The 24449-nt window shown below is 35.2% G+C and overlaps 1 protein-coding gene across 1 annotated transcript in view; it reads left to right on the top strand.

Moving 5' to 3' along the window:
- The window catches only part of stk10 (serine/threonine kinase 10), a 74273-nt gene extending 49834 nt beyond the window's left edge, over positions 1–24439 (top strand). Inside the window, exons 10-19 of the mRNA XM_022676618.2 lie at positions 7244–7374; positions 11717–11840; positions 13549–13728; positions 14542–14634; positions 14786–14915; positions 17211–17335; positions 18033–18221; positions 19016–19141; positions 19712–19825; positions 20033–24439. Of these exons, the coding sequence (XP_022532339.2) occupies positions 7244–7374; positions 11717–11840; positions 13549–13728; positions 14542–14634; positions 14786–14915; positions 17211–17335; positions 18033–18221; positions 19016–19141; positions 19712–19825; positions 20033–20173 (1353 nt within the window). The 3' untranslated portion in view covers positions 20174–24439. The remainder of the gene's footprint in view (positions 1–7243; positions 7375–11716; positions 11841–13548; positions 13729–14541; positions 14635–14785; positions 14916–17210; positions 17336–18032; positions 18222–19015; positions 19142–19711; positions 19826–20032) is intronic.
- The last annotated feature ends 10 nt before the right edge of the window (positions 24440–24449 follow it).

Below are 24449 nucleotides of genomic sequence, written 5' to 3' on the forward strand. Positions count from 1 at the left end.
TCTTACACACTGCTTTTGGATAACTTTATGCTGCTTTACTCCTGGTGCAAAAATTCAAGCAGTTCAGTTTGGTGGTTTGATGGCTTGTGATCATCCATCTTCCTCTTGATTATGTTAAAAAAGTTTTAATTTGGTAAAATCAAAGAAACCTATCGTGTTTAAGTGGTCTCTTATTTTTACACTTCATTCAAAGGCCTAGAAGGTCCTAAAGGTTCCCCTCTGATTAAAACGGTATTAAAGCTTGGTAAACCACATGTTGATGTCCAAACACTGAGCCTGCCTATGAGAGCTGCTGGAATATTCTGGGGTGGGGAGGCTGCAGTGGGTAGAGGGTGGTGCAGCAGTACAGTAGAGTTACTGAGCTGGATCTGGGTGGGGAAATGAACGAACAGAGGAGAGCTTGTGTAGAACCCCAGCAAAAAGTACAGCATACGTCTACACCACCCCCAACAAATATGCACTACACTGCACTGCACTGCACTGCTGAAAATATACCGTCTGCCTAAACCCTCAGCAGAAAGAGCAGAATAGAAAATAGAATTACTTCAGTAATTAGTACAGATACATGAAAAAAACCTACTTAAAGGAGAATTCTGCTGTAAAATTGACTTTTTTTTGTAGTAAAACATGATAAAAAGTTCTTACCTTTGATGAATAACACACCACTGTTCTCCCACAGCGTTCAGAGATCCAGAAATATTGTGCTTTTCGCACAGAACCTACATTTCCGGGCGCCGCCATCACTGTACTGATCATGACTATTCTTAGTCCAGCAGTGAGTAAGCACTGAGGTGTTTAAGAACACCAGCAGCACTGCTGTGCACCAAAAAGGCACCAACCAAAATGTCTTGGTACTACCGAAATCCAAAATGTATAAAAAAAAAAAAAAAAAAAAAAAAAAAGTGTTTTTTTTTTTTTTCTTTTCTTATATATACATTTTGCAAGAAATGCACATAAACGTTCCAAAGGCACCGGCACAAAGAAACGCAGACAGCACGCATGGCGAGGTAAACATGTAAAAGTGCTCTAAAGTCTGACTCTACTTTAACAGATTCATCCACACTTTATTTTCCTCTCTATCTCTCGCTTACTCGCTAGAGATTAACACCAATAATGAACATATAATTTAATCTTGATGATGATTAAATGATGAAATGATAATTTAATGATCATTTTTCTTTATTTACATTTGCATTTCAATATTCGTTCATAGACGCTTAAGAAATATGTGCACTGTTTGATATGTGCACTGGTGATTTTAATGTTTTTGTTCGTTTCATATGAAAAATGCCTGAAATGTGTAGGTGCTAAAATAATATCACGATATGTCATAGTATTTTCATGATAACGATACTCTTGGAGATATAACTACTAAACCAAAATGAAAATTAAATGTTATTGTTGCATATATGATATGATATATGCGCAACCCTAACTGAGATATAAAAATATATATATTTTTTATATATATATATATATATTTTTTTTTTATATCAGATTTGTAACAGAAGTCAATGATCCAGAATGTCATGATGATGATAATAATAATAATGCACTCCAAATGTCTCCATATATCCAGGATTAAAGTAAAATAAATGATACTGAACGGATATAAATGTAACCTATATTCTAATCCTAAACCTATAGACTGTACTATATGCTGTATGTACAGTAATACATCACTCTTCTGCTTATCTGAAGCTGTTGTATCTCTGGTCCTCATGCAGTCAGGCAGTGTTCAGGGTTTCTCTTTGTATGAGGCCCGTTCTGCTCTGCCCGGCTGCTTCTGTGTGTGTTCATTGTTGGGAGCACTTTCTGGATGATGGACTGACGGCCGTCCATCCCTGCTTTTCTATTCATCACTCAGAATGAGCAGCAGCAGCTCATTCCTAATAAACTAATTTCTTCCAGAACAAGATCACTCAGCACTTTTTTACCTTTTCTGCTTTAGGCTGGATGTGTCCTAGAAACTGTATAGAGATCAGACCTGTCACAATAATGACATTATTGACATATAGCACAATATATGAACACAATATTAATCATTGAGCCAATCATCAGTGAGCCAACTTTGTTTGAAGCACCATATATATTCCATTTTCAGTGGAAATATTCATTTCTGAATATTTTTAATATTCCTGAAAAAAAAAAACTTTATTTGCTCTTAGTTGCTTTTTAAAATGATATAACTGCATTATTATGATATTATTTTAGCAAGTAAAGAAGCTTTTTTTTTTGTCCTCGAATCTGAAATTACTATCCTCTGGAACCATCACAATCCAACATGGAACAAACAGTACAGTATAAAAAAAATAAATAAATCTGCAAAAGTGAAACAAATTTAGTTTTTTGTACAAACTAATCGCGCATTGTGAATTTAAAGCATTGAAATCAAAGTCAACAAAATGTTATAAAATGTATAGAAAATCTTGTATCTTTACAGGAGAAGAAAGTCACTTCTTAAGCTAAAATATTGTATATTTATAATATTTTTGAGTATTTCAAATGCTCATTTTGTTATCACATTTGAGCATAATTAATTTTTTGCATGTCTGTGATTAAATGTATAAAACAAAAATATTATACAAAATGTGAAATAAGCCGTGCATAATAACTATTTTTAAATAAGAAGTAACTAATATCAATATTATTTTCACTTTATGATCATTTTACATTTATTTTTAATTTGTAATATAAGAACATGCAATAATGATATTAAAGAACAGAGAACTTATTAATTTAATATATTAATAATAATCAGACAATGAAATTGGAATATAAAAAAAACGCATGTAGAAGCCTAAATTAACATAAATAATAAAATATTAAAATAAAATAAAAGTAAATTTGACATGATGCCTCATTCACATTAATGGAATCTTTCTGCTCAGTAAATGAATTGGCCAGCAAAAATGGTTTAATCCAAATATTTACAATAAATCGATAATACAATTATTTTAAGTCATTTTGTGGCATTTATCTTGTATCGTTTGTTGTTTAATTAGGATACAAAGTAAAGAACTAATGTGAAGATTTAATGATCATCATTATGTCAAAAGGTAAAAAAAGGTCAATATTGAACAAACAGTTTTTTAGCATGACCTTAATTAAAGATTATTAAGAGAAAAAATATTAAAAATAGAATTTAAATGAGGACAATAACTGCTAAAACTAATAAACAATATTATAATTATTATTATTATTATTATTATTATTATTATGGCTATTTTATGCCTCTCTTAAAGTTATAATAAAGAAGCATAATAATGGCATTGCAAAAAGAGCATTGAAGATATTAAGAATGCAAAATAAATGTAAATATCATAAATAAAGTATAACTAAAATAAAAGCAGGCATGCTCCGTGTCTGTGAGGGGTTACCCCAACATGGCAGAGATGAGCCGTTTGCTTTCTTTTAGCTTTTAGCCTTTTTTCTCTTCAGTAGCAGCTTGTTTACTCAGCTGCTGCAGTAAATAGAAGTTTAGTGCACTCTCTGTTTCCCACCACACTGTCCCAGAATGCCTGCTGAGGCCTGAAGGTCAGCGCAGTGATGCAGTCTGTCTGGGTTACAGTAGACTGTAGTAAATACAGTAAAAGCTGTTTATGTAGTGAGTATCAGAGTGAGTCAGGGGTCTACAGTCATGTGGAAAACAAATAGAACCCTCTGTAAAACTAAAAACCTAAAATTGGAGAAATTGTCTTTAAATGTAACAAACAAAAATTAAAAATTCTCGTGAAAGAAAAGTAAGGACCCCCTATACCTTATTAGCTGGTATGACCTCAATTAGATCATTTCCGTAATTATTTAGCAGTGTTTTTCCCACCCCACTCAATTCATTCAGCTGTGTGATGCTTGAGGGGTGATCCAAATCTGCAAAATTTCCAAAGGAAAAAAAAATATATATAAATCATATGTTTTATAATATTGTATTGATTCTTCAGAAACAGTATTGATTATTAAGCATTTCATGTTTTAACAGAGGTTCATTTACATAGCAGTGTTGTATTTATTATTAGATCCCACTCTTCTAATTGCCTAAAATTTAACTTTTCTTTCATTCAGAATTTATAAATACAGTGTTTAATACTAAAATATTATTTAAACATTTTAAACAGTATCACAGTATATCAGAATATTGAATTGTTATCTCTGTATTGTGATATGTATATTACTCATTTGTTGTGTATTACACATCCCTGTTTTTCTTGTTTTTCTGTTTTTTGACCAATAATATTATCATAATATTAAAATAAATAATAATATTTATTTTGTAATAGTAAATTGTCCCAGTAATTACTCTGATTGTTACATAAATAAAACATTTATTAAAACAGTGTTTAAACATAATTTACACACTCCCAGCTCAGTCATGCACAAAATATATATTTTTAAAAACACATTTAATGAAAATTATCATAATAAATAAGATAGTAAAAGAGTTCGAGTTGGAGTACAACACAGTTATCTAGTGGGCGGGGTTTATAAACACAACACAAAATAAAAAAACCCTGTCTGACACCAATAATTACATGTAATATTAAAAAAAACGATGTGTATATATATTTTATACACCCCTAATCATGCATTATAAATCCGCTTTACTGTTTTTGACCTGTCCGTTCTAAGTTTTCTCTAAGTTTGAATGCTGATTGGTGATTGGTTGATGCAGTAAAAGCCTCTGCTCTTTAGGGGAGGGGTTTAAAGGCTTTACTCTGCATGTTTAGCTATATCTGAACCAGTCTGGATCTCCTGATCTCTGCGTTGGAGTTTTAGCTCCATGTCCGGCTGTAGATAATTAATGATGTCACTTCCTGTCCCACAGTGACCCGTGTGTAGTTCCAGCCGGATCCACCAAATCAGCCAAATCAGCCTCAGTCCTTCCTGTTCAGTGCCCGCGCACTCGTCCGTTTACTTCTTCACATTCCCTCCTCCTTCCTCTTTCTCATATCTCTAAATCTGCACATCATTTACTCTCTCTCTCTCTCTCTCACTCCTCCCTTCATTTCCCCTCTTTCACTCCTCCTCTCTGTTGTTTTGGCCTCTTCTGATTTGCTGCTGATTTCCTGAAATATATTCTACATCATTATTATCAAGCAAAAATCATGCATGTCCAAAATGTCAGATTTATAGGAGAAAGGAAAATACTTAAGTAAGTAATACTTAAAAGTACTTTTGTAACTTTTAAATGAAGTTGCTGGAATAAGATTTAATTCCGATAATTTTGAAGCCTTTCTATTAGTCCTTTTATTGTTAAATTGAAAAAAGAAGCAAGAACTGCCAGATTTGTAATTTAAAACATGAAAGAAGCAAGAATTAAGATAAAAGTACCGGTATATTTTCTACCTTTTTATTTATTAATATGTTGTCCAGTGTGGTTAGTAAATATATGTGCATATTTGCATTTCCATCAACTCACATCCCAAATTGTCAGTAATAAGGAAAATACACTATCTATCTCTGGTGGATTTTAAAACTGCTTAAAGTATAAACGTAAAAGTAATGTAAGGGGAAAAAGACATTAACAACAAAAGCTTAGGCCACGCCCACGAGTCCTATAGTGCACTAGTTTGGATAATTGTGTAAAAAATGTAAAAAAAAAAAAAAAACTATTTCAGTAAAGTATAGATAACCTACATTTCTACCTAAGTAAGCTACCTGACACCTCTGATCCCATAATATAACTCAGTCTATACGCTTCTCTTACTGTCAGTGAGGGTTTTGTGTCTCCCAGCTTGTCCAGAAATGCATGTGCTCCTCACTATATCAGGAGCCCAGGAGCATTAAAAACATAAATGTCCATGTAATGCTGCTTTAAATTGTGTGGAGTGTATGGATTCTTGTGGAAAATGTCTTAAGGTGGAACAGACTACATGCTTACACAGCAGGAGAAGAACCGATGCGTTGTTTTTAAAGGGAATTGTGGGTACTAGGGTGCTGCTGAGGGCTTAAGAAAGGTACATAGGTACATAAGAGTGCTCTCAGCTGCCAGAGCCCTGAGAGAGCACAATTGGTCTTGCTCTCTCTCTGGGTGGGTACAGTATAGTAGATGGTGCTCTTTCTTTCCCCTCATCACTCCTAGGGTGATGTGGATCAGCACAAGGCTGCGTCTGTGAGCTGATGTATCAGAACCAAGTCGCTGTGCTTTCTTTTCCTAGCGCTGTGATGCTACTCGGCATGTTAAAGCGAAAAGAGGCAGAGTCTGACTTCACATGTATCGGAGAAGGCGTGTGCTAGTCTTTACCCTCCGTTTGTTGGGACATCACTAGTGATGGGGGGAGTGCTAATGAGTGGGTTGGGTAAATGACCCTGTAAATTAAGGAGTTCACAAGAGTAATAAAACTGATGACTAAGAATCGCTGAATGTTTACTGCAGGTTATGTCCAGTTATCATAGTGAAAATCTTTCACACTGCTTTTCACTGATCAGATGAACAGTCAGAGCGTGCCTGAACACGTGTACATCCTGCACAATCCAAAACAAGACACAGAGATAACAGCTTTACATACTGGCTGCAATTCCATTATCTCACCAATAAAAGAATTATGCAACGGTCTATAAAATCTGATGGGCTGAAAAGCTTTCTCTGATAACATGGTAATCATTCTACTCAGCATCAGTTACTAAATAACAGGTATTGTATATAGCTGTACTGGCTACTGTAATTGTTTTATTAGAATATTTATAATATAAAAACATATTTATGAAACTGTATTAGAAAGGTGATTTCTCCAATGGAGGCTCTTTTTACCTTCTTTTTTTTTTTGTTTTAATATATATTAAATATTTGAATATATATATTAAATTATATATTAAAATATTAATATAATACATCCAATTACAAAAATACAGTTTTTCCTTTTCCCTTTTTTATTTTTTGTTACATAAACAAGCATATGTATATGTGAACACTTACTACATATACACAAACAAAAGTGTGGGGAAAAAGGAACAAGGAAAAAAAGAAATTAAGGGACAAATTATAAATTATATATTGTGAAGTATACAATAAGCAGCATACCACACCAACGGAGTAATACACTGAGAGCTTCTGTTACAGTGCATTACCGGCTATCTCAATTCTATTTTAATTCAATTCAAGTTGGCTTTATTAGCAAGAATGTTGCTAAAGCACACAAATGTCAAAAAACTGAATGTATAGTAAGACATCATGGAAAATATTAATAAAAATATAAATAAAAAGAAACAATGACAAAAATAACAATAGTCTTTTGTTTTTCTGCAGGACCCGCGTTTATCCCGCAGGACGCTGAAGCGCACCCGTAAGTTCTTGGTGGACGGGGTGGAGGTCAGCGTCACCACCGCCAAGATCATCAGCGACGACGACAAGAAAGATGAAGAGATGAGATTCCTCAGGCAAGTTTCTGGAAAACACACACACACACACACACACACACTCTCAAGGGTTGCAATTAAGGACTATTTTAGTAGTCGACTAATCTGCTTAATAATTATTTATTCGATTAGTCGAGATTATTTTTTGTTATACCCTCCATTTATATTATTCCTGCTGGTGAGAACAGTTAAACATTTAGGCCCCAAGACCATAATGTGACATACCAATTTGACATTAAACAAAAAATAAATTATATATTATATATAATATAGATCTTATAATATACTTATATAAGATACATATAATATATAATATGTATATCCTCTTGAGACCCCGCGTCCTCTTATGTGGACATTACATTTCTGCTTCTCTGCACCATGATACTTCTTTTTGTTAAACGCTGACCCTTTGTCTGATATGGAGACACTGCCCATACCATCTAGTGTTCACAAGACAACATTACACTTAGTTGATTGAAAACAAGATGGCGGGAATCCCAGACAAAAGTTTCTACAGCCAGTTGAGACAGAAATATGGGCCAGGTAACAATTCTCATCGGCTTTTATGTTTGAAACTACCGTATTTTTCGGGCTATAAGGCGCACTTAAAATACTTATTTTTTCCCAAAAATCGTCATTGCGCCTTATAATGCAGTGCGCCTTGTGTATGGATTTTGCTTGTGTTTACTGACCTCGATTTTTATGTGGTACACAGCGCTCTGTTGTGCAGAATTCCTCACCCACGCCAGAAAAAGATCCCCCTCTTGGGCTAGCGCGCGGTTACCTTTGACTGCCGTACTGCCTCTCGGCTGTGGTTCAGGGTAGCTAGTTTCCACTGTAGCTCCGTGGCCAGAACAAGGTGCCGGTAAACTTTCCTTTCCACCCGTTCTGGGGTAATAGCACAAACTGTTTCTTTTTAGCGCCCACTTCTAAGTAAAGTTAACCTCTTAACACGCGCTGGCCCACCGGCGGGCCAGAAATATTTAATATTTCATAACTGGCTGTGTTTCTGAATAGTTATGAACAGTTACAGGTTCAATATAGACATCCAATATACCATTTTAAAGCTTAGAATCTCTGCTTTTGAGCTATTTAGCCTATTTAGCGGAATATCCTTTCAGAAAATAAACATTTAGGGCGAAATATGCCTTGGTTATGATTTTAATAATTCATAACTCTCATATTTGCGTTTATCGTTCGTCCATATTTCATCGAATGCGGTCATGTCATACACCATTCGAACCGTCTGGCTCTCCGGATTCCAGAACTGTGCTTTTACTGTAGGATGTATGTTTCATGAATTAGAGCTGCGTCAGAGCGCATGTTTCCAGTAATAAAAGGCTCTCCTTTTGTCCTGGGGTAACCTCCGGTCACTGCCGCCACCCCCCGAACACACACCCGCGCTCAGCCACAGGTCCTACCTTCAAAACGCGTCCAGACTAAAGAGAATCCATCAATCCAGTCTCCTGTAATCCACAGTTATATCCAAACAGCGCTGGAAATCACTTCATCCAGAAATGAAACTTATCCAATCTTTATCTCTGTTTTAAAACCGTTTTATTCACCGAATTCGGCACAACACGCTATTATAGTCAGAAGCCTCGCGGAGTAATACGTACTTGCTGTGCTTCAACATAATATTATGGTCTGTCGGAGCGTTGCGGCTACCGTTGTCAGGAGCCTCACGGAGTAATACGTACTTGCTGTGCTTCAACATAATATTATGGTCTGTCGGAGCGTTGCGGCTACCGTTGTCAGGAGCGTCGCGGAGTAATACGTACTTGCTGTGCTTCAACATAATATTATGGTCTGTCGGAGCGTTGCGGCTACCGTTGTCAGGAGCGTCGCGGAGTAATACGTACTTGCTGTGCTTGTTGATTTATTGCTCAGAGATGTTGTTATTTTTCACAGATATTGTGAAGGATTTATTGCTCAGAGTTATTGTTACTGATATAAATAAAGTTTCATTTAGTGCGCCTTATAATCCAGTGCGCCTTGTGTATGGACTAACACTAAAAATAGACCGTTCACTCATCGTGCGCCTTATAATATGGTGCGCCTTATAGTCCGAAAAATACGGTAGTTTGATTACTTAGTATAGAAAGCTAAAATTAATTAGTTAAATGTTAAATAAACTACAATCCACATATGAGGACATTTGTTTTTGCATTGTTTTTTAATACTTGTTAGGTCCTAATAAGCTGAAACAGCTGGGAGAAATAAAATAAAAAAAAACACAAAAAAAAAAAAGTCTGGGTCTCAGGAGGATATATATAATATATAATTTTTAGTTTATTTATAGGATATAATATAGCATTTAATTATAGTATATTATAGGAAACATTCACACAGGCTGGATTTTATTTTCAGGACATACTTGGATACTTGTAATTTTTTATTATTTTATTTATTTATTTATTTATTTATTTTTTACTTTTTTTTACTGAACATGAACCTTCAGTAACCATAAAGTTTAATCATGAAGCATAAAGTTATCCATCGGGAAGCTAGAAGAGAAAAGAAGAAGTGAAATGAAGATTTCCATTTTGATTGGCCCTGCTGATACTGTTTACTTTTTAACCTATATTAACCTTAAATTAGCTATACTAACCTTAAGTTAGCATATGCTAACATTGGGCACTAAACACATTAAGAGGTTAAATTTATAGGCTGAATGTGAAGTGTCTCTGTGCTCAGGGTTTGTTTCTGTGGTTCTGCTGGGCGGTTGATGATGCTCTGGTTAATGTTGGGATGTGCGCTGAGTAAACAGCCTATTTTAGGCGGGTGAGAGCGGCGCTCTGATACACAGGGGACTCTTTGTGTTCGCAGGCAGAAAGAACTGAGGGGCTGAGGCTGACTTTCCATCTGCTTATATTAATCACTTAGATCAGTGTTTCCACCTCAGACCTGCAACACACACACACACACACACACACACACTAACACCTACACGCTGAGGTGATTTCCAGCTCTATCACACCTGACACAATTCAACCAACCCCCCGCCCCCAAAAATCCTCGTATCACCTTTGATATAAACTTTCCCTCAAATTATTGATCAGTTTAAAATGTCAGTTTGACTCTTTAGAGAACACTTTACAGAAGGGCAGCAGTCAGGAGGCTATATGACGCCTACACAAACTCATACATAACCTACACTGACCTTCTTTAAAGCTTCTATTCTTTTATTTTTTTTTCTCCATTTTGTCTATTTTAAAGGATAAATAACCCTGTTGCATTACGAAACATATCCTAAAAAAAGTTTTAAAATGTTGTATACAGTATTTAAGCAAAATAGTTATATTATTTAAATATATATATATCGATTTACATATTTATTTAACCTCAGATAACCTACATAACGAAGCAATTATGCTGAAATTATTATTATTATTATTTTTTTTTTATTCATAAATCAATATGGATCCACAATCTCACAAAAAATAGGCAAAAAATATATATTTTTTTCTTTAAAAAAAATTCTCAATTATAAAAAGTGTATTAGTGAGTAAGCGAAAAGAAAATACCCACATATATGTACTCTAATAATGTAACAATAATGAAAGGTCAATGTAATTATTCAAAACAGTGTTTTTTTGCCTGAAGGCAACAACATGACATAAAGGGTTAATTATCTTACTTAGTTATCAGTTATCAGGGCGAGTGTATTGCGATTTACATATGCAGTTTTATTCTATAAAATGTAATATAAATTGTACTTACATTTTTTTTTTTTTTACTTTAAAAGTTACATTTAATTTTTAATTTTTTTTTTTTTTTTTTAGTTTTTTTTTTTTACTTTTTACACTGTCAATTTTATGTGATGGCAACAATATGCTCCAAGAAGTACAGTATCACATGATTAAACATTATATCATAATTAACCAAAACAGATACATCCATATTTATTCATAAACAGAGCGAGTGTTTTAACAGTAAACATATTAATCAGAGTCTGTATCTAATCCATTACTGCCATCTAGTGGTGATTCAGCCCCGCTGACCTGAGTGTAGTATTACAAAAATATTAAAGCAGGGTGAAAATAGGATAATAATAATAAAGTATGTAAAGAAACAGATACAGGACTACAGTGTATAATTACAGTGTGTAACTACAAATTATTTTACATCAGTGATTCTCAGCTGGTGGATAAAAAATAAATACATTAACAAATTAACAAATAAAATAATAATAATTAAAAATAATTAATGCTCATCTGATTTTGTACTTGTCCATTGGAGTTGCCCATTACCCTCCAGCACTTCTCTCACTTCAGAAAAAACAATCAGATTTAATGCGTGTACATATTTGTGTATATATAACTGTGTGTGTGTGTGTGTGTGTGTGTGTGTGTGTGTGCAGGCGTCAGGAGCTGAGGGAGCTGCGTTTGCTGCAGAAGGAGGAACACCGCGCTCAGGCTGTTCTCAACACTAAACTGGACACTCAGAAAGATCAGATGCAGAGACGCTTCGACCAGGAGATGAATGTATGTGTAATAAACACACACACACACACACACACACACACACTTAAACAGACTGACAGGTAGTGACGTCCTATTCTCCGCCCACAACTGCTGTCAAAATATTGTATTAAACCTATTTATTCTATTTAAAGTAGCATTTCTCAGCAAGGGTATCTAATATCAATATTTATGCCAGTAATAAACATTGTTATAAACATTACATTACATTACATTACATTACATTTGGCAGACGCTTTTGTCCAAAGCGACTTACAATAGTCAAGTACAATGTAAAATAAGTTTAAAGGTAAAACATCTTTGGATAGGGATAAAAGGAGGTCAAAGGGGAATAATAGGATAGAGGAGTGAAAGAGGGGAAGAAGGAAATGAGGTTAGAAGTAGTTAGTGTGTTAGAGGTGTTAGGAGAGTAAGTGCTCTTTGAAGAGCTCTGTCTTCAGGAGTTTATTAAAGATAGTGAGAGATTCTCCTGATCTGGTAGTAGAAGGTAGTTAGTTAGAGGTGTTAGGAGAGTAAGTGCTCTTTGAAGAGCTCTGTCAATGTCAATGATAAACATCATTGACATTAGTTACGACTAGGGCTGGGTATTCATTTTCGATACAGATACCGATATTATGATACCTTGAAGTCGATACCGACACCCAAACTATATATTTTTTTGATACCTGTATCTAAATTGCAACCAAAAAATGCAAAAGTGATAATTATTCTCATACAATGTATTTATTTAACAGCCGACATGAGTAATCTTATACTGATACTGTCCTCATAAAAGACGACCATACTTCTGAATCTTGTTGGAGCAAACAAGTCGCTGTTGTTTATAGACCTGTCACAATAATTGCAATATCGATTTATCGTACAATAAATGAGCATGACCTCAATCATTTTTTAAAAATCAAGATAACGCCAACTGTGTTTATTTGTATGTTTATTCACATATATAATAATGAACATTATTTTAGCTAGTCATACACACAGTGTGGACAAAAGTAGGTGAAGAAATAAGTGTATAATTCCCTAAATAATTATAATAAAAGATTTATTTAAATTTTGTGGTCTTTAAAAAGTGTGTAATTGCATTTATATGCTATTCTGTTATCATTAGGTCATTGGCATTTAATAGTCATAAAATGAGAAAAATATTGAGTATCGCAATAATTTCTGGGACGATATATCGTCCACAAAAAAATGTATCGTGACAGACCTATGTGTTTATGCAAAGTATCGAAAACAAGCACTGAATTTTTATAAGAACTTTCAGTACTCAACATTTAGGTTGGTGGTTTTTGGCGTAAATTTTCGATACCTAGCCCTAGTTCAGACATTATTAAACAATATCAAATTTGAATGTATATATATGTGTGTGTGTGTGTGTGTGTGTGTGTGAATAGTCCACTACTGCACCAGTTTGGGCTCCTCCTCGTTGTCCTGTAAAGTAACAAACAAACTACTTACTTCTAACCTCATTTCCTTCTTCCCCTCCTTCACTCCTCTATCCCATTATTCCCATTTGACCTCCTTTAGGCCCTGTATAAAAATGTTTTTACCTTTAAACTTCTACTTTTGTACTTTTACACTATTTTAAGTCGCTTTGGACACATGTAATGTAATGTAATGTAATGTAATGTAATGTAATAAGGTGGATAGTTTAAACTATAAAATGATAAATATAAATGTAGCATCACTGCAGTTTTGTCTCTGTATTCAGGCTAAGAAGAAATATTACGACACTGAGCTGGAGAACCTGGAGAAGCACCAGAAGCAGACGATTGAGAAGATGGAGCTGGATCACGCAGTGCGGCTGAGAGAGGAAACCAAGCGCATCAGAACGGAGCAGGAGAGAGAGTACCACAAGTTCCTGGAGATGATGAAACGACGCAAGAAGGAGGTGAAGAACTTCAGATATTTACTATTTAACTTCATTAATGTAAAGTTAAATAATAGTCTTGTGTTTAGTGTTGATGCAGAACTGCTCTGATTTCATAAGATTTTTATAAGTGTGTGTAGTGTTCTTTTTTTTTTTAAGGTTGTGCCTTTTTTTTTATATTATTTATTTTATTTAAATGTAAAATAATAATACACTAATTGTTTTTTATTCTTATTTTATATGTAATATGAAAGAATATATACATTTATGCAATACATCATAATGATACTATTTCTCCCCTGCTCCCCCTCTTTTTAAGAATAAGGCTATAGCACATACTAGTAGCACCTACTATGGTATCACAGGTGGTTGCTATGGTGTTTCTAACCAGAGTTACTGTGATATACCAAGTGGTTGTCATGGTGTTGCAATGTAGTTTCTACGTGGTTCTTTTGCTCTTGATTCATGATTGCTCTGATATTCCAGATGGTTGCTGTGGTGTTGCTAAGTGATTGTTTTGTGTTATGAGTGTTGTATTATTGCAAGGTGATTCCTATGGTATTCCAGGTGGTTGCTGTGGTGTTGCTAAGTGATTGTTTGAGTGTTGTATTATTGCAAGGTGATTCCTATGGTATTCCAGGTGGTTGCTGTGGTGTTGCTAAGTGATTGTTTGAGTGTTGTATTATTGCAAGGTGATTCCTGTGGAATTCCAGGTGGTTGCTGTGGTGTTGCTAACTGATTGTTTGATGAGTGTTGTATTATTGCAAGGTGACTCCTATGGTATTACAGGTGGTTGCTTGGGTGTTAAACAATAAAGGTTTTGTTTTGTTCCAGGTAAAACTTGAAGTGGAAAAGTTGCCGAGAAGAGAGAGGAAGGAAACCATGAAAGCTCGCATGAACAACTTCCAGCTGACCAAAGTTAAAGAGGTGAACAAAGAACACAATAACACTTCATCTTCCTTTAAAAATTATATATATATTTTTATATTTTTTTATATATATATTTTAGCTATGGATGTACTAGAAATATATAAATCTAGTAGATCTTCTGCCTCTTATACATCCTTCGTGTGTTTAGGAGGAGGAGTTTCGTGCAGCTCAGATCCACTATCTGGACGTCACCTTAAACAACATCATCTCCCAGAACAAGCGGGAAATCGCAGATATGGAGCGACAGTGTCTGGAGAAGAAGCAGCATTTAATTCGAGGTATGGTTTAAAAGCAGATATATCATATCCATATCCTCTAATTCAGCGGCTGCCCACCAGACCGGGCATGTGTGCTCACTGTCTCACTGTATATGTCCTCTGAGTGTTGACTTTCAATGAAAGTTAATGGAAAAATAATTTATTTTCATTTTTAAGAATTTCTATTGGTCCATTAATGAGGAAATTTTGGCACAGTGTAAGGGACAGTTTGTGCACATCACTGTGTCTCTTTTATAGATACTTGTTTTGCATTGGATAGCAACGATATGCCCGTTATGTCTTGTTTTGTCTTGTTTTGTCTTGCCTTGTTCACATGTTAACCCTATACCTTCTGCTGAACTGGTAGATCAGCAGAGATATAAAATCCACTAGAGGTTGCTGTGTCTTTCAGTTGTATGCTTTTTCATCTTTTTATCAACTGGAGATCCAATTTAAACCTATAATTACTTATAAGACAAGATAGCTAACGCTGACTATCTGTGTAAACAAAAGCTGTAAGCTCCGCCTGTGGGTGGTCCTAAGCTGAAGTGGGTGAGGCTATTAACCCACAGGTTGACATAGACACCCTAACATCTCTCTGATTAACTTGTATTTCTGAGGATTTACTTTTCTTAGCTGCTGCAGACCTATAGTATTTCACAAAGAACAAGAAAAAGTGGACTAAAGGATCAGAAGTTTAATTTAAAGCTGTTTGGGTCAGGTTAAGGCATGTTGTAGGATTTCTCTCTGATCTGAGGGCGTTACAGTTTGACCAGGGTAACATGGTGTATCTGCTGCCTGTGGGGGGGCAGATCTTCTGCCAGCGCTCTGTACTGAGAGTATGGGTAACCACCTGCCAAAGGTTCTGCCTCCTCCTGAGAGGAACAGAACGGACGCCGGTTCCCTGCTGTCTCTGGACACGATTCATTTAGTTCACGAGAGCTTCCAGCACGTCCGATACACTCGGTTCCGTCTCCTGCAGAGACACTTCCCCCAAACTTTTGGAGAGTTTTCTCAAAAAATGCAATATAGTGGATTAGCAATACAAATATATATATATTTTTAAAGAAAGCCAACTGATCTTAAAAATTAGCTGTTTTTAATTTTAGATTCACCCTTTCAGACCTTCAGTTCCATATTCCAGTGATAAAAAATATATAAGAATGCATCTTATATATGTATCATGTATCTGTAAAGACTAAGTAACAGGTAACATACATTTATTATATATTTATATTTATATTTACAATTTAGACTGGTATGAGTAATAATAATTTAAGCAGCCTGTACAGGTGGTTGCTATGGTGTTGATAGGTGGCTGCTATAGTATGGGTAATTGGTTACTGCAGTACCACAGGTGGTTGCTATGGTGTTGATAGGAGGTACTATAATGTTTCTAATAGATTACTACAATATTTGTAGTTGCAAGTAATGTTTATAATTGCTTGCTGCAGTATCCCAGGTGGTTTCTATGGTGTTGATAGGTGGCTGCTATAGTTTGGGTAATCAGTTACTGCAGTATCCCAGGTGGTTGCTACAGTGTTGATAGGTGGCCTCTATAGTAGTATGGATTATCGGTTGCTGTGGTGTTGATAGGTGGCTGCTATAGTTTGGGTAATCGGTTACTGCAGTATCCCAGGTGGTTGCTATGGTGTTGATAGGTGGTGCTGTAGTGTTCTTAATCAGTTAATACAACATTCAATGTGTTTTCTATGGTGTTGATAGGTGGCTGCTATAGTATGGGTAATCAGTGACTACAGTATTCCAGGTGGTTGCTATGGTGTTGATAGGTGGCTGCTATAGTATGGGTAATCAGTTATTACAATATCCAATGTGTTTTCTATGGTGTTGATAGGTGGCTGCTATTGTATGGGTAATCGGTTGCTATGGTATTAATAGGTGGCTGCTATAGTATGGATAGTAATTTGTCTTGGTGAAAATTCCAGTAAATATCACATTAGCCTTTAGAGTGGCCCAAATGGCACAACCCATCCCTCCTCCTGACTCCATCTGTCCTCTCTGGCTTTGTCCTCGTGCTCCTGCTGTACAGCAGGAAGACGGGTTCATCCAACAAAAAGACATCTGACGTTCCATAAAAAGGAGATAAATAGATAGATATATAAATAAAAACAGCAAAAATACAAGGACAAAATGAATCATTATTTTAATCATACTTAAATCACAGAATATTATGGTGATGAATACAGTTTTTTTTATAAAATTTTACCAGCTTAGTCTGTTGAATTCTGTTGTGATGAATACGGTTGATTTCTGTATGGATTGACTCTGTGGTATTGTGTATTCTGTGGTGTTTAGAGAAGGAAGCCAGTATTTGGGACATGGAGGAGAAGAACCTGCATGAGAGATGGCAGCTTCTGAAGCAGCAGCTCAAAGACCAGTACTTCCTCCAGAGACACCAGCTGCTGAAGAAGCACGAGAAGGTACCAGATATCACCTCACACCTTATACCTTACACAGACTTATTAATGCAGATATGAGCCTGATAAACAGTGTAGTGTACTTTACTTCTACTGTCTCCTACCTGTGTGACGATTCTACTGGAACTTGCTTTAAATAAGAGCATCAAATACTAAATGTCTCTGTATGTGTCTGTCTCTGTCGTCTTTGTATGTGTTTCTCTGTGTCTGTATGTGTCTGTCTTCTTCCCTCTGTCTCTCTCTCTTGTCTCTCTCTCTGTGTGTCTCTCTCTCTGTTTGTCTGTCTCTCTATGACTCTGTCTCTTTCTCTCCCTGTGTCTCCTCTCTGTGTCTCTCTCTCTCTGTCTCCTCTGTGTGTCTCTCTCTGTCTCCTCTCTGTGTTTCTCTCTCTGTCTCTTTTTTCTGTGTATCTGTGTGTCTTTGTCTTCTTTCCTCTGTCTCTTTCTCTCTGTCTCTTTCTCTGTGTATTTTTATTTTTATTTATTTATGTATTTATTTATAAATGTATCTGTGCCTGTCTTCCTTCCTCTGTGTCTGCCTCTGTCTCTCTCTCTGTCTCTCTCTCTCTGTCTCTCTCTCTCTCTGTTTCTCTCTCTCTGTCTCTCTCTCTCTCTCTCTCTCTCTCTCTCTCTCTCTCTCTCTCTCTCTCTCTCTCTCTCTCTCTCTCTCTCTCTCTCTCTCTCTCTCTCTCTCTCTGTAGGAGCAAGAGCATATGCAGTGTTATAATCAGCGGATGATTGAGCTGCTGAAAGCTCGGCAGCAGCAGGAGAAGAACCGTCTGCCGAAGATCCAGCGCAGTGAGGGTAAAACCCGCATGGTGATGTTCAAGAAGAGCCTGAGGATAAACTCCACCGGCAGCGCAGCCGAGGACCGAGAGAAGGTCAAACAGGTAGAGATACACTAAAACCATAGAACAAGAGAAAAAGAAGCAGAAAAAACCTTGCCATGAGATTAAACACATGTGGACACAGGATGTCCTGCACGCATCACTGCAGTTATAGTGTCACTCACATCACTACTAGGGGAGACTGAGTAGCGGCTAACCACTAGCTAATGCCGCCTGACAGAGCTACACTGAGAAACCCTGAGTGTTCTGGTAAACCAGGGCGATATTAACTAGCGGTCCGAACCAGGTAGTTGTTACAGGGTAAACGCGCAGACTACAGTCTGATATACTCAGCTCTAAAGCTAGTGTGGTTAGCAGCTAATGCTAATGCTGTTCCAGCACTGGTAGCCAGGGTTAACAGCAGGCTACAGGCCAATATTACTCACCTCTGAAAGGGGAAAAGAGCTATTGCTTAACACGGTTTGTGGCTAATGCTAATTCTTGTTGAGAACTAAACTGAAACTCCTTTATAACTCTGTACTTCAGCAGAGTGACTTTACTACTTCTTAATACCTGACCTGTATGTAGAATTCATACATAAAACCCATTGGATTATAAGACGCACTGATGATTTTTAGGATTTTAAGTGCAGATTATAGTGCGAAAAATACAATACATGTCTGTCTAAGAGTCAAAGAGTGTAGCTGATCAGCTGTTCCTTTCCATTTGCCAATAGTGTAAAAAGTTATATATATATATATATATATATATATATATATATATATATATATATATATATATATATATATATATATATATATATATATGTGTGTGTGTGTGTGTGTGTGTGTGTACAGTTTTCCAGACAGGAGGAGAAGAGGCAGAAGGCGGAGCGTCTTCACCAGCAACAGAAACACGAGAACCAGATGAGGGAGATGGTGGGCGAGTGTGAGAGCAACATCAGAGAGCTCCAGCAGCTACAGGTAACTACTTCAGTTTCTTGATTTTGCTATTTATAGGTATAAGTTTGAGTAAAATAAACATTTTCTCCCAAATTCTGAATAAAAATATTGTCATTTAGAGCATTTATTTACAGAAAATTAGAAATGGCTGCATCTTGGCATCATGTTCTCCTCCACCAGTCTTACACACTGCTTTTGGATAACTTTATGCTGCTTTACTCCCGGTGCAAAAATTCAAGCAGTTCAGTTTGGTGGTTTGATGGCTTGTGATCATCCATCTTCCTCTTGATTATATTCCAGAGGTTTTACATTTGGTAAAATTAAAGAAACTCATCATTTTTAAGTGCTCTCTTAAGTGATATTTTTCCAGAGCTGTATATTGAAATATCAGGAAAGATTAATGTGTTTAACAGACATTTTTAATATTGGTAAACAGTATATTGATATAAAATCCCTGTCATCCGCTGATTAGAACACTGCATATGCTCTTGCTCCTACACACAGAGACAGAGAGAGATAGAGAGACACTGATATTATCCAAATATATTTTTGTTCAGTTTTGTTCATGATCTGCTGTATTTCCTCCTGCAGAATGAGAAGTGCCACATGCTGGTGGAGAACGAGACCCAGAGATTAAAGTCACTGGATGAGCATCACAACCACCTCATTAAAGACTGGAAAGAGCAGCTCAAACCCAGGAAGAAGGTTTGTAATTGATACTCATTATTTATATAAACTAGCGCATCTGATTATATAAAATATGCCCCAATGCAGCTGTTGTGTAAGGAGTGCTGGGCAAAATGCACACCAAAAATCCATTTTACACCAGACTTCTCCTTTAATGCAGCTCTAGCTGTATCTAGCAGTCACTCTATATAAATATCTTTTTTTGTTTGTTTGTTTGTTTCTCAGACTCTGGAGGACGAGTTGAATCAGAAGAAGCGAGAGCAGGAGATCTTCTTTAAGATGAGTGAAGAAGTGGAATGCCAAAACCCCGCCTCCCCTAACAGACTCACCAAATTCCTGCCGTACTCCGACTCCTCCAACACATGAAACTGCGGCAGATATCCATCTTCCTGCAGCCTTACGCACCCATAATCATCATCACCATCACCATCATCATCATTATTATTACCAGCACTGAGCGCCTCCACTATACAGACCTGCATCCATCTCTTGGCGACAGAAGAAATCGTTACATGGGGTTTTTTGTTGTTTGTTTAATTATATTTAATCCTCATCCTGGATGAACCTGAATCTCTTTCTGATTTATATTATTTTTTTATTATTATTATTATTATTATTATTCATTATGGTCAGCAGACATGTTTGTACATCTTTATAGACACTGGAAGCAGCCAGTGCTTTAGTAGTGTCTGCTGATCACAATAACTCGCAAAAGACTTTTTGGTACCACTTTAAAATAAGACTGCGCTTATAAATGGTTTATAAACTAGATTATTAAGTATTATTGATTAGGTTGTAAATGCCTTAAAACCATTGATAATCAGTTAGAACACATTAATGTTAAAGTACCCAGCCATTTAATTCAACTGAGTCATTTACTTTATAGTAAAGTTATAGTTAAACATACTTACAAATAAATTAATATGACAAGTTTAAAGCTGATTGATGGAAAAAAAAACACAAAGTAAAATCAGTGTCTAGAAAAATCTGAGATTTGACAGTAGAAATGAGTGTGAATGAATCACTACTTTGCCATTTTTTTTAACTCATTGTTGTCATTTCTATCCATGTTGTTATTTATTTATTAACTGCTTATTAATGAGTTTTAAAGTATTTGCAGCCTAATTAATAACCATTAATATTCTCCTTTATAAACCATTTATAAACCCTTTATAAAGGTAGTCTTATTTTAAAGATCATGATGTTCTGGAGGCACCCTGCTCTGCACATTTTAGTAGCTTCCATTCTTTTATCACTCCCGATTCAATCAATTTGCTCCTTAAAGGAGAAATCTGGTGTGAAATGGACTTGGGTTGTAGTGAAATGTGATAATGAGTATTAACTTTTGTTCAGTAGCCTTTTTCCATTAATCCCCGGCATTCTGAAATACAGCGCTTTTAGCTGATGCTCCCGACAGGCTTACAATATAGCTAAAGATAGGGGCATAGAGTAACTCATGCAAAAAAAAAAAAAAAACAACTTTTTTCCCATTTTTACACCATTTTACACCATTATCTCAAAGCTTAAAAAAGCTTCACACTTTATTAGTAGAATTCTGAGAGCCCTAACATTTAAAATAAGGCACTGAGAGCTTTAAAAGTGCACTGATAGATTATTAAAAACACTGTTTTAATACACACAGTACCAAGCACAAGCACACATTTCAATAGGTAGGATGAGGGAACAAAGTTTAAAATAAAAATTGGTTTATTATTGGAAATGCATGAGTATTATAGAGATATTTTCCGCAAATGCTGAAATTCATGCTTTTCCACTTTTTAAAGTTTGTTAATGGTGTTTAAAATGATGTTAAAGTGATTTCTTAGCATGGGGAACTGGTTATGGATATGCCCCAATCACTAGCATTGTAAACTTGTTGGGCGCATCAGCTAAAAAGCACTGTATTTCTAAATACTGGAGAAAAATGGTTAGCTTTAGGTGGGATTTTTTAACAGAAGTTCATACTGATTTATCATGTTTCACTCAATGTTAAGTCCATTTCACACCGGATTTCTCCTTTAAACAACTTTAAACTAACCTGCCTAACCTGTTTTTATCATTATTATGGTGTTTTCTCATCCTTATTCTTTTTTTCCTTTTTCTTTGGAATAGTTTTTTTACTGCAGATTAACACAAAAATAGCTTCTAACACTCGTTTTTGTATTTTTTTGGAAGGAAAAAGAAGGTGTGTCTGGAGAGCAGACATGTATTTACCATGTGTTCCTCCTGGTGAAAGATCTCGTCATTTGTTTAGTGCATGAATAAACCACACCCACTACATTATTTTCATCATTACATTATATTATAACTATCTGAAGACTCTAAAAGTTGCCTTTTTGTGAATCTGGAATAAGACATGCAGAGCATGGTGCCTCCAGGACTAGGATTGAGAAGTAAGAAAGGGTTAAAAAAAAGAGTTTATTTGATATATTTAATACATTAAAGGGCCTAATTCAGCAGATCAATCAAAATAAATCCAACCTACGCTGACCCATACAGTATATGATGTATAAAATTAATAATAATAATAATGATAATAAGAAAAAAAACGCTCAGTAATAGAATCTGCTTTACGCCTGTTTATTAATGATCTGCAAGTCTCTGTGTCACTTTAACTTTCTAACAAATAATTATTATTAATTATTATTAATATTATAGTTGTTGCAGATTCATAATTACACAGTAATAAAGAGCAATCACTGCTTTTCCAACCAGAAATCCTAAATCCACCAATCCAAACCCAAACCAATCAAGTCCAACTTTTATGTGCCTTAGTTCAGATTTTTATTTTATTTTTCTAAAATTCTGTTCAGTTCTGAGTTGAATTTGTGTTGCCAATTATGTTGCACATAGAAAAAAAAACATTATATACTTTTAATTTTAAAGATTTAAAATCATTATTATATATGATAAACATTTTTTGTCACTTTAACTTTCTAACAATCTGCGTTTCTAATTTATATAATCAGTTTTAAATGCTAAAAGTTAAATGCTGAAACAGTTCTGATCAGCTTCTGGTAAATGTAAGGAGCTGAATGGTGAGAAGGTACCTTGTGTTTTTTTTTTCCTGTTCGGTTTGTATTTATCATTTTTCTCATTTTCTTTTTTATTTTATTTTATTCGTCACCAAAAATGTGAGTGTGATTCTGCCACAGAACCGTGGCACAATTTACTGTAAAGCAAAACACTGGATGTTTTGAACCTGCTAAAGCCAAAAACAAGAAAACATCGAATTCTGTTGCTTTGTTTCGGAAAAAGACCAAGTTTGAAGGTCGTTGCTGTGATGGAGGAACCTTTAGGCTTTTTTTTCTTGTTTTTTAATTTAAATTAAAACACATTTAGCTCAGTAGATTAGATTAGTCCAGCAGTCCAAAGCGCTGCCACTTTGTTCGGGAGATTGCTGGTTCGAATCCCGGTTATGCAGCTTGCCATCAGCTGCCAGAGAGAGTCCTGAGAGAGCACAGTTAGCCTTGCTCTCTCTGGCTCACTCTCAGGGTGATGTGGATCAGCACAAGGCTGCATCTGTGAGCTGATGTATCGGAACCGAGTCGCTGCGCTTTCCTCCGAGCGTTAGCGCTGTGATACTACTGGGCAATGCTAGGCAAAAAGCAGCAGTTATAAAATTGTTTGTTTTTTTTTTGTTTGTTTTTTTTATACAGATCCACACTTTTATTACACTGGAAAATAAGCTGATAATGCTTCTTTGCAAGCTTAGATGCAACCAAATGCATTGTGAATAATTTATATTGTTACTGTCACACAAAAACCCTTTTGAGATTTTATTAAATTAAAGTTTTTATTATTTTATTTTTATTAAGTAATCCAAAAGGAAACGTTAAAGAACTATTAATTATATCTTACAGAAAAATGTTTTTCAGCAATTAATAATTTGTTAAAAATATATAAAAGCTATGTTTTAATTTTGGTAAAATTGCTTCAGATTGTCATGATGAATAGACAAATGCAAATACTCCCAATATATATATTTTTTTACCCTTCCTTAAAGTTAACATTTTTTGCATGACAGGTTTTTGCATGACAGTGAAAATATGTAAATTGTTCAGTTAAGAGGTGGGGCTTATCTACTGAACTAAATGTGTAATTTAAGTTTTTTTTTTTTTTTGTGAATCAGGACAAATAAAGGGAGTGTTAATTCTGAAGGTTCCTCTCCACCAGCAATGATTGATCATAGTGTTTTATATATGAAATGTATTACATTTATGTTGATAATTAAGTTTTTATTATTATTATTATTATATTAAGCTGCCTCTCTGAGCACTGACACCAGATTAAAAAGTGCAATAATTTTCCGTTCGACCTTTTAGAACAGATTAAGTTCTTTTTTCTTTTTTTTCCTGCAGTTTGCAGCTGTTCATCATTTTTATATTTTTATTTTATTTTTTTTTTCTTGGCAACAATCAGGCACAATACAGCTACAATTGCCTTATAACCCCACACCCCAAATTTATTTTCCTTTTTTTTTTAAATGATACATCCTTTAAATGACTGCACTGTTCTGATCCTTTCTCCTTTGTGGGACTTTTATTTTGTAAGAAAAGGGTGTGTGTAAATGGATCTTTTCCATTTACATTTGTTGTACATAAATTAATAAATAAAGAATTTTATTATTCATCTTTCATTG

The sequence above is a fragment of the Astyanax mexicanus genome, chromosome 17 (assembly GCF_023375975.1).
Source record: "Astyanax mexicanus isolate ESR-SI-001 chromosome 17, AstMex3_surface, whole genome shotgun sequence".
Classification (NCBI taxonomy): Eukaryota; Metazoa; Chordata; class Actinopteri; order Characiformes; family Acestrorhamphidae; genus Astyanax; species Astyanax mexicanus.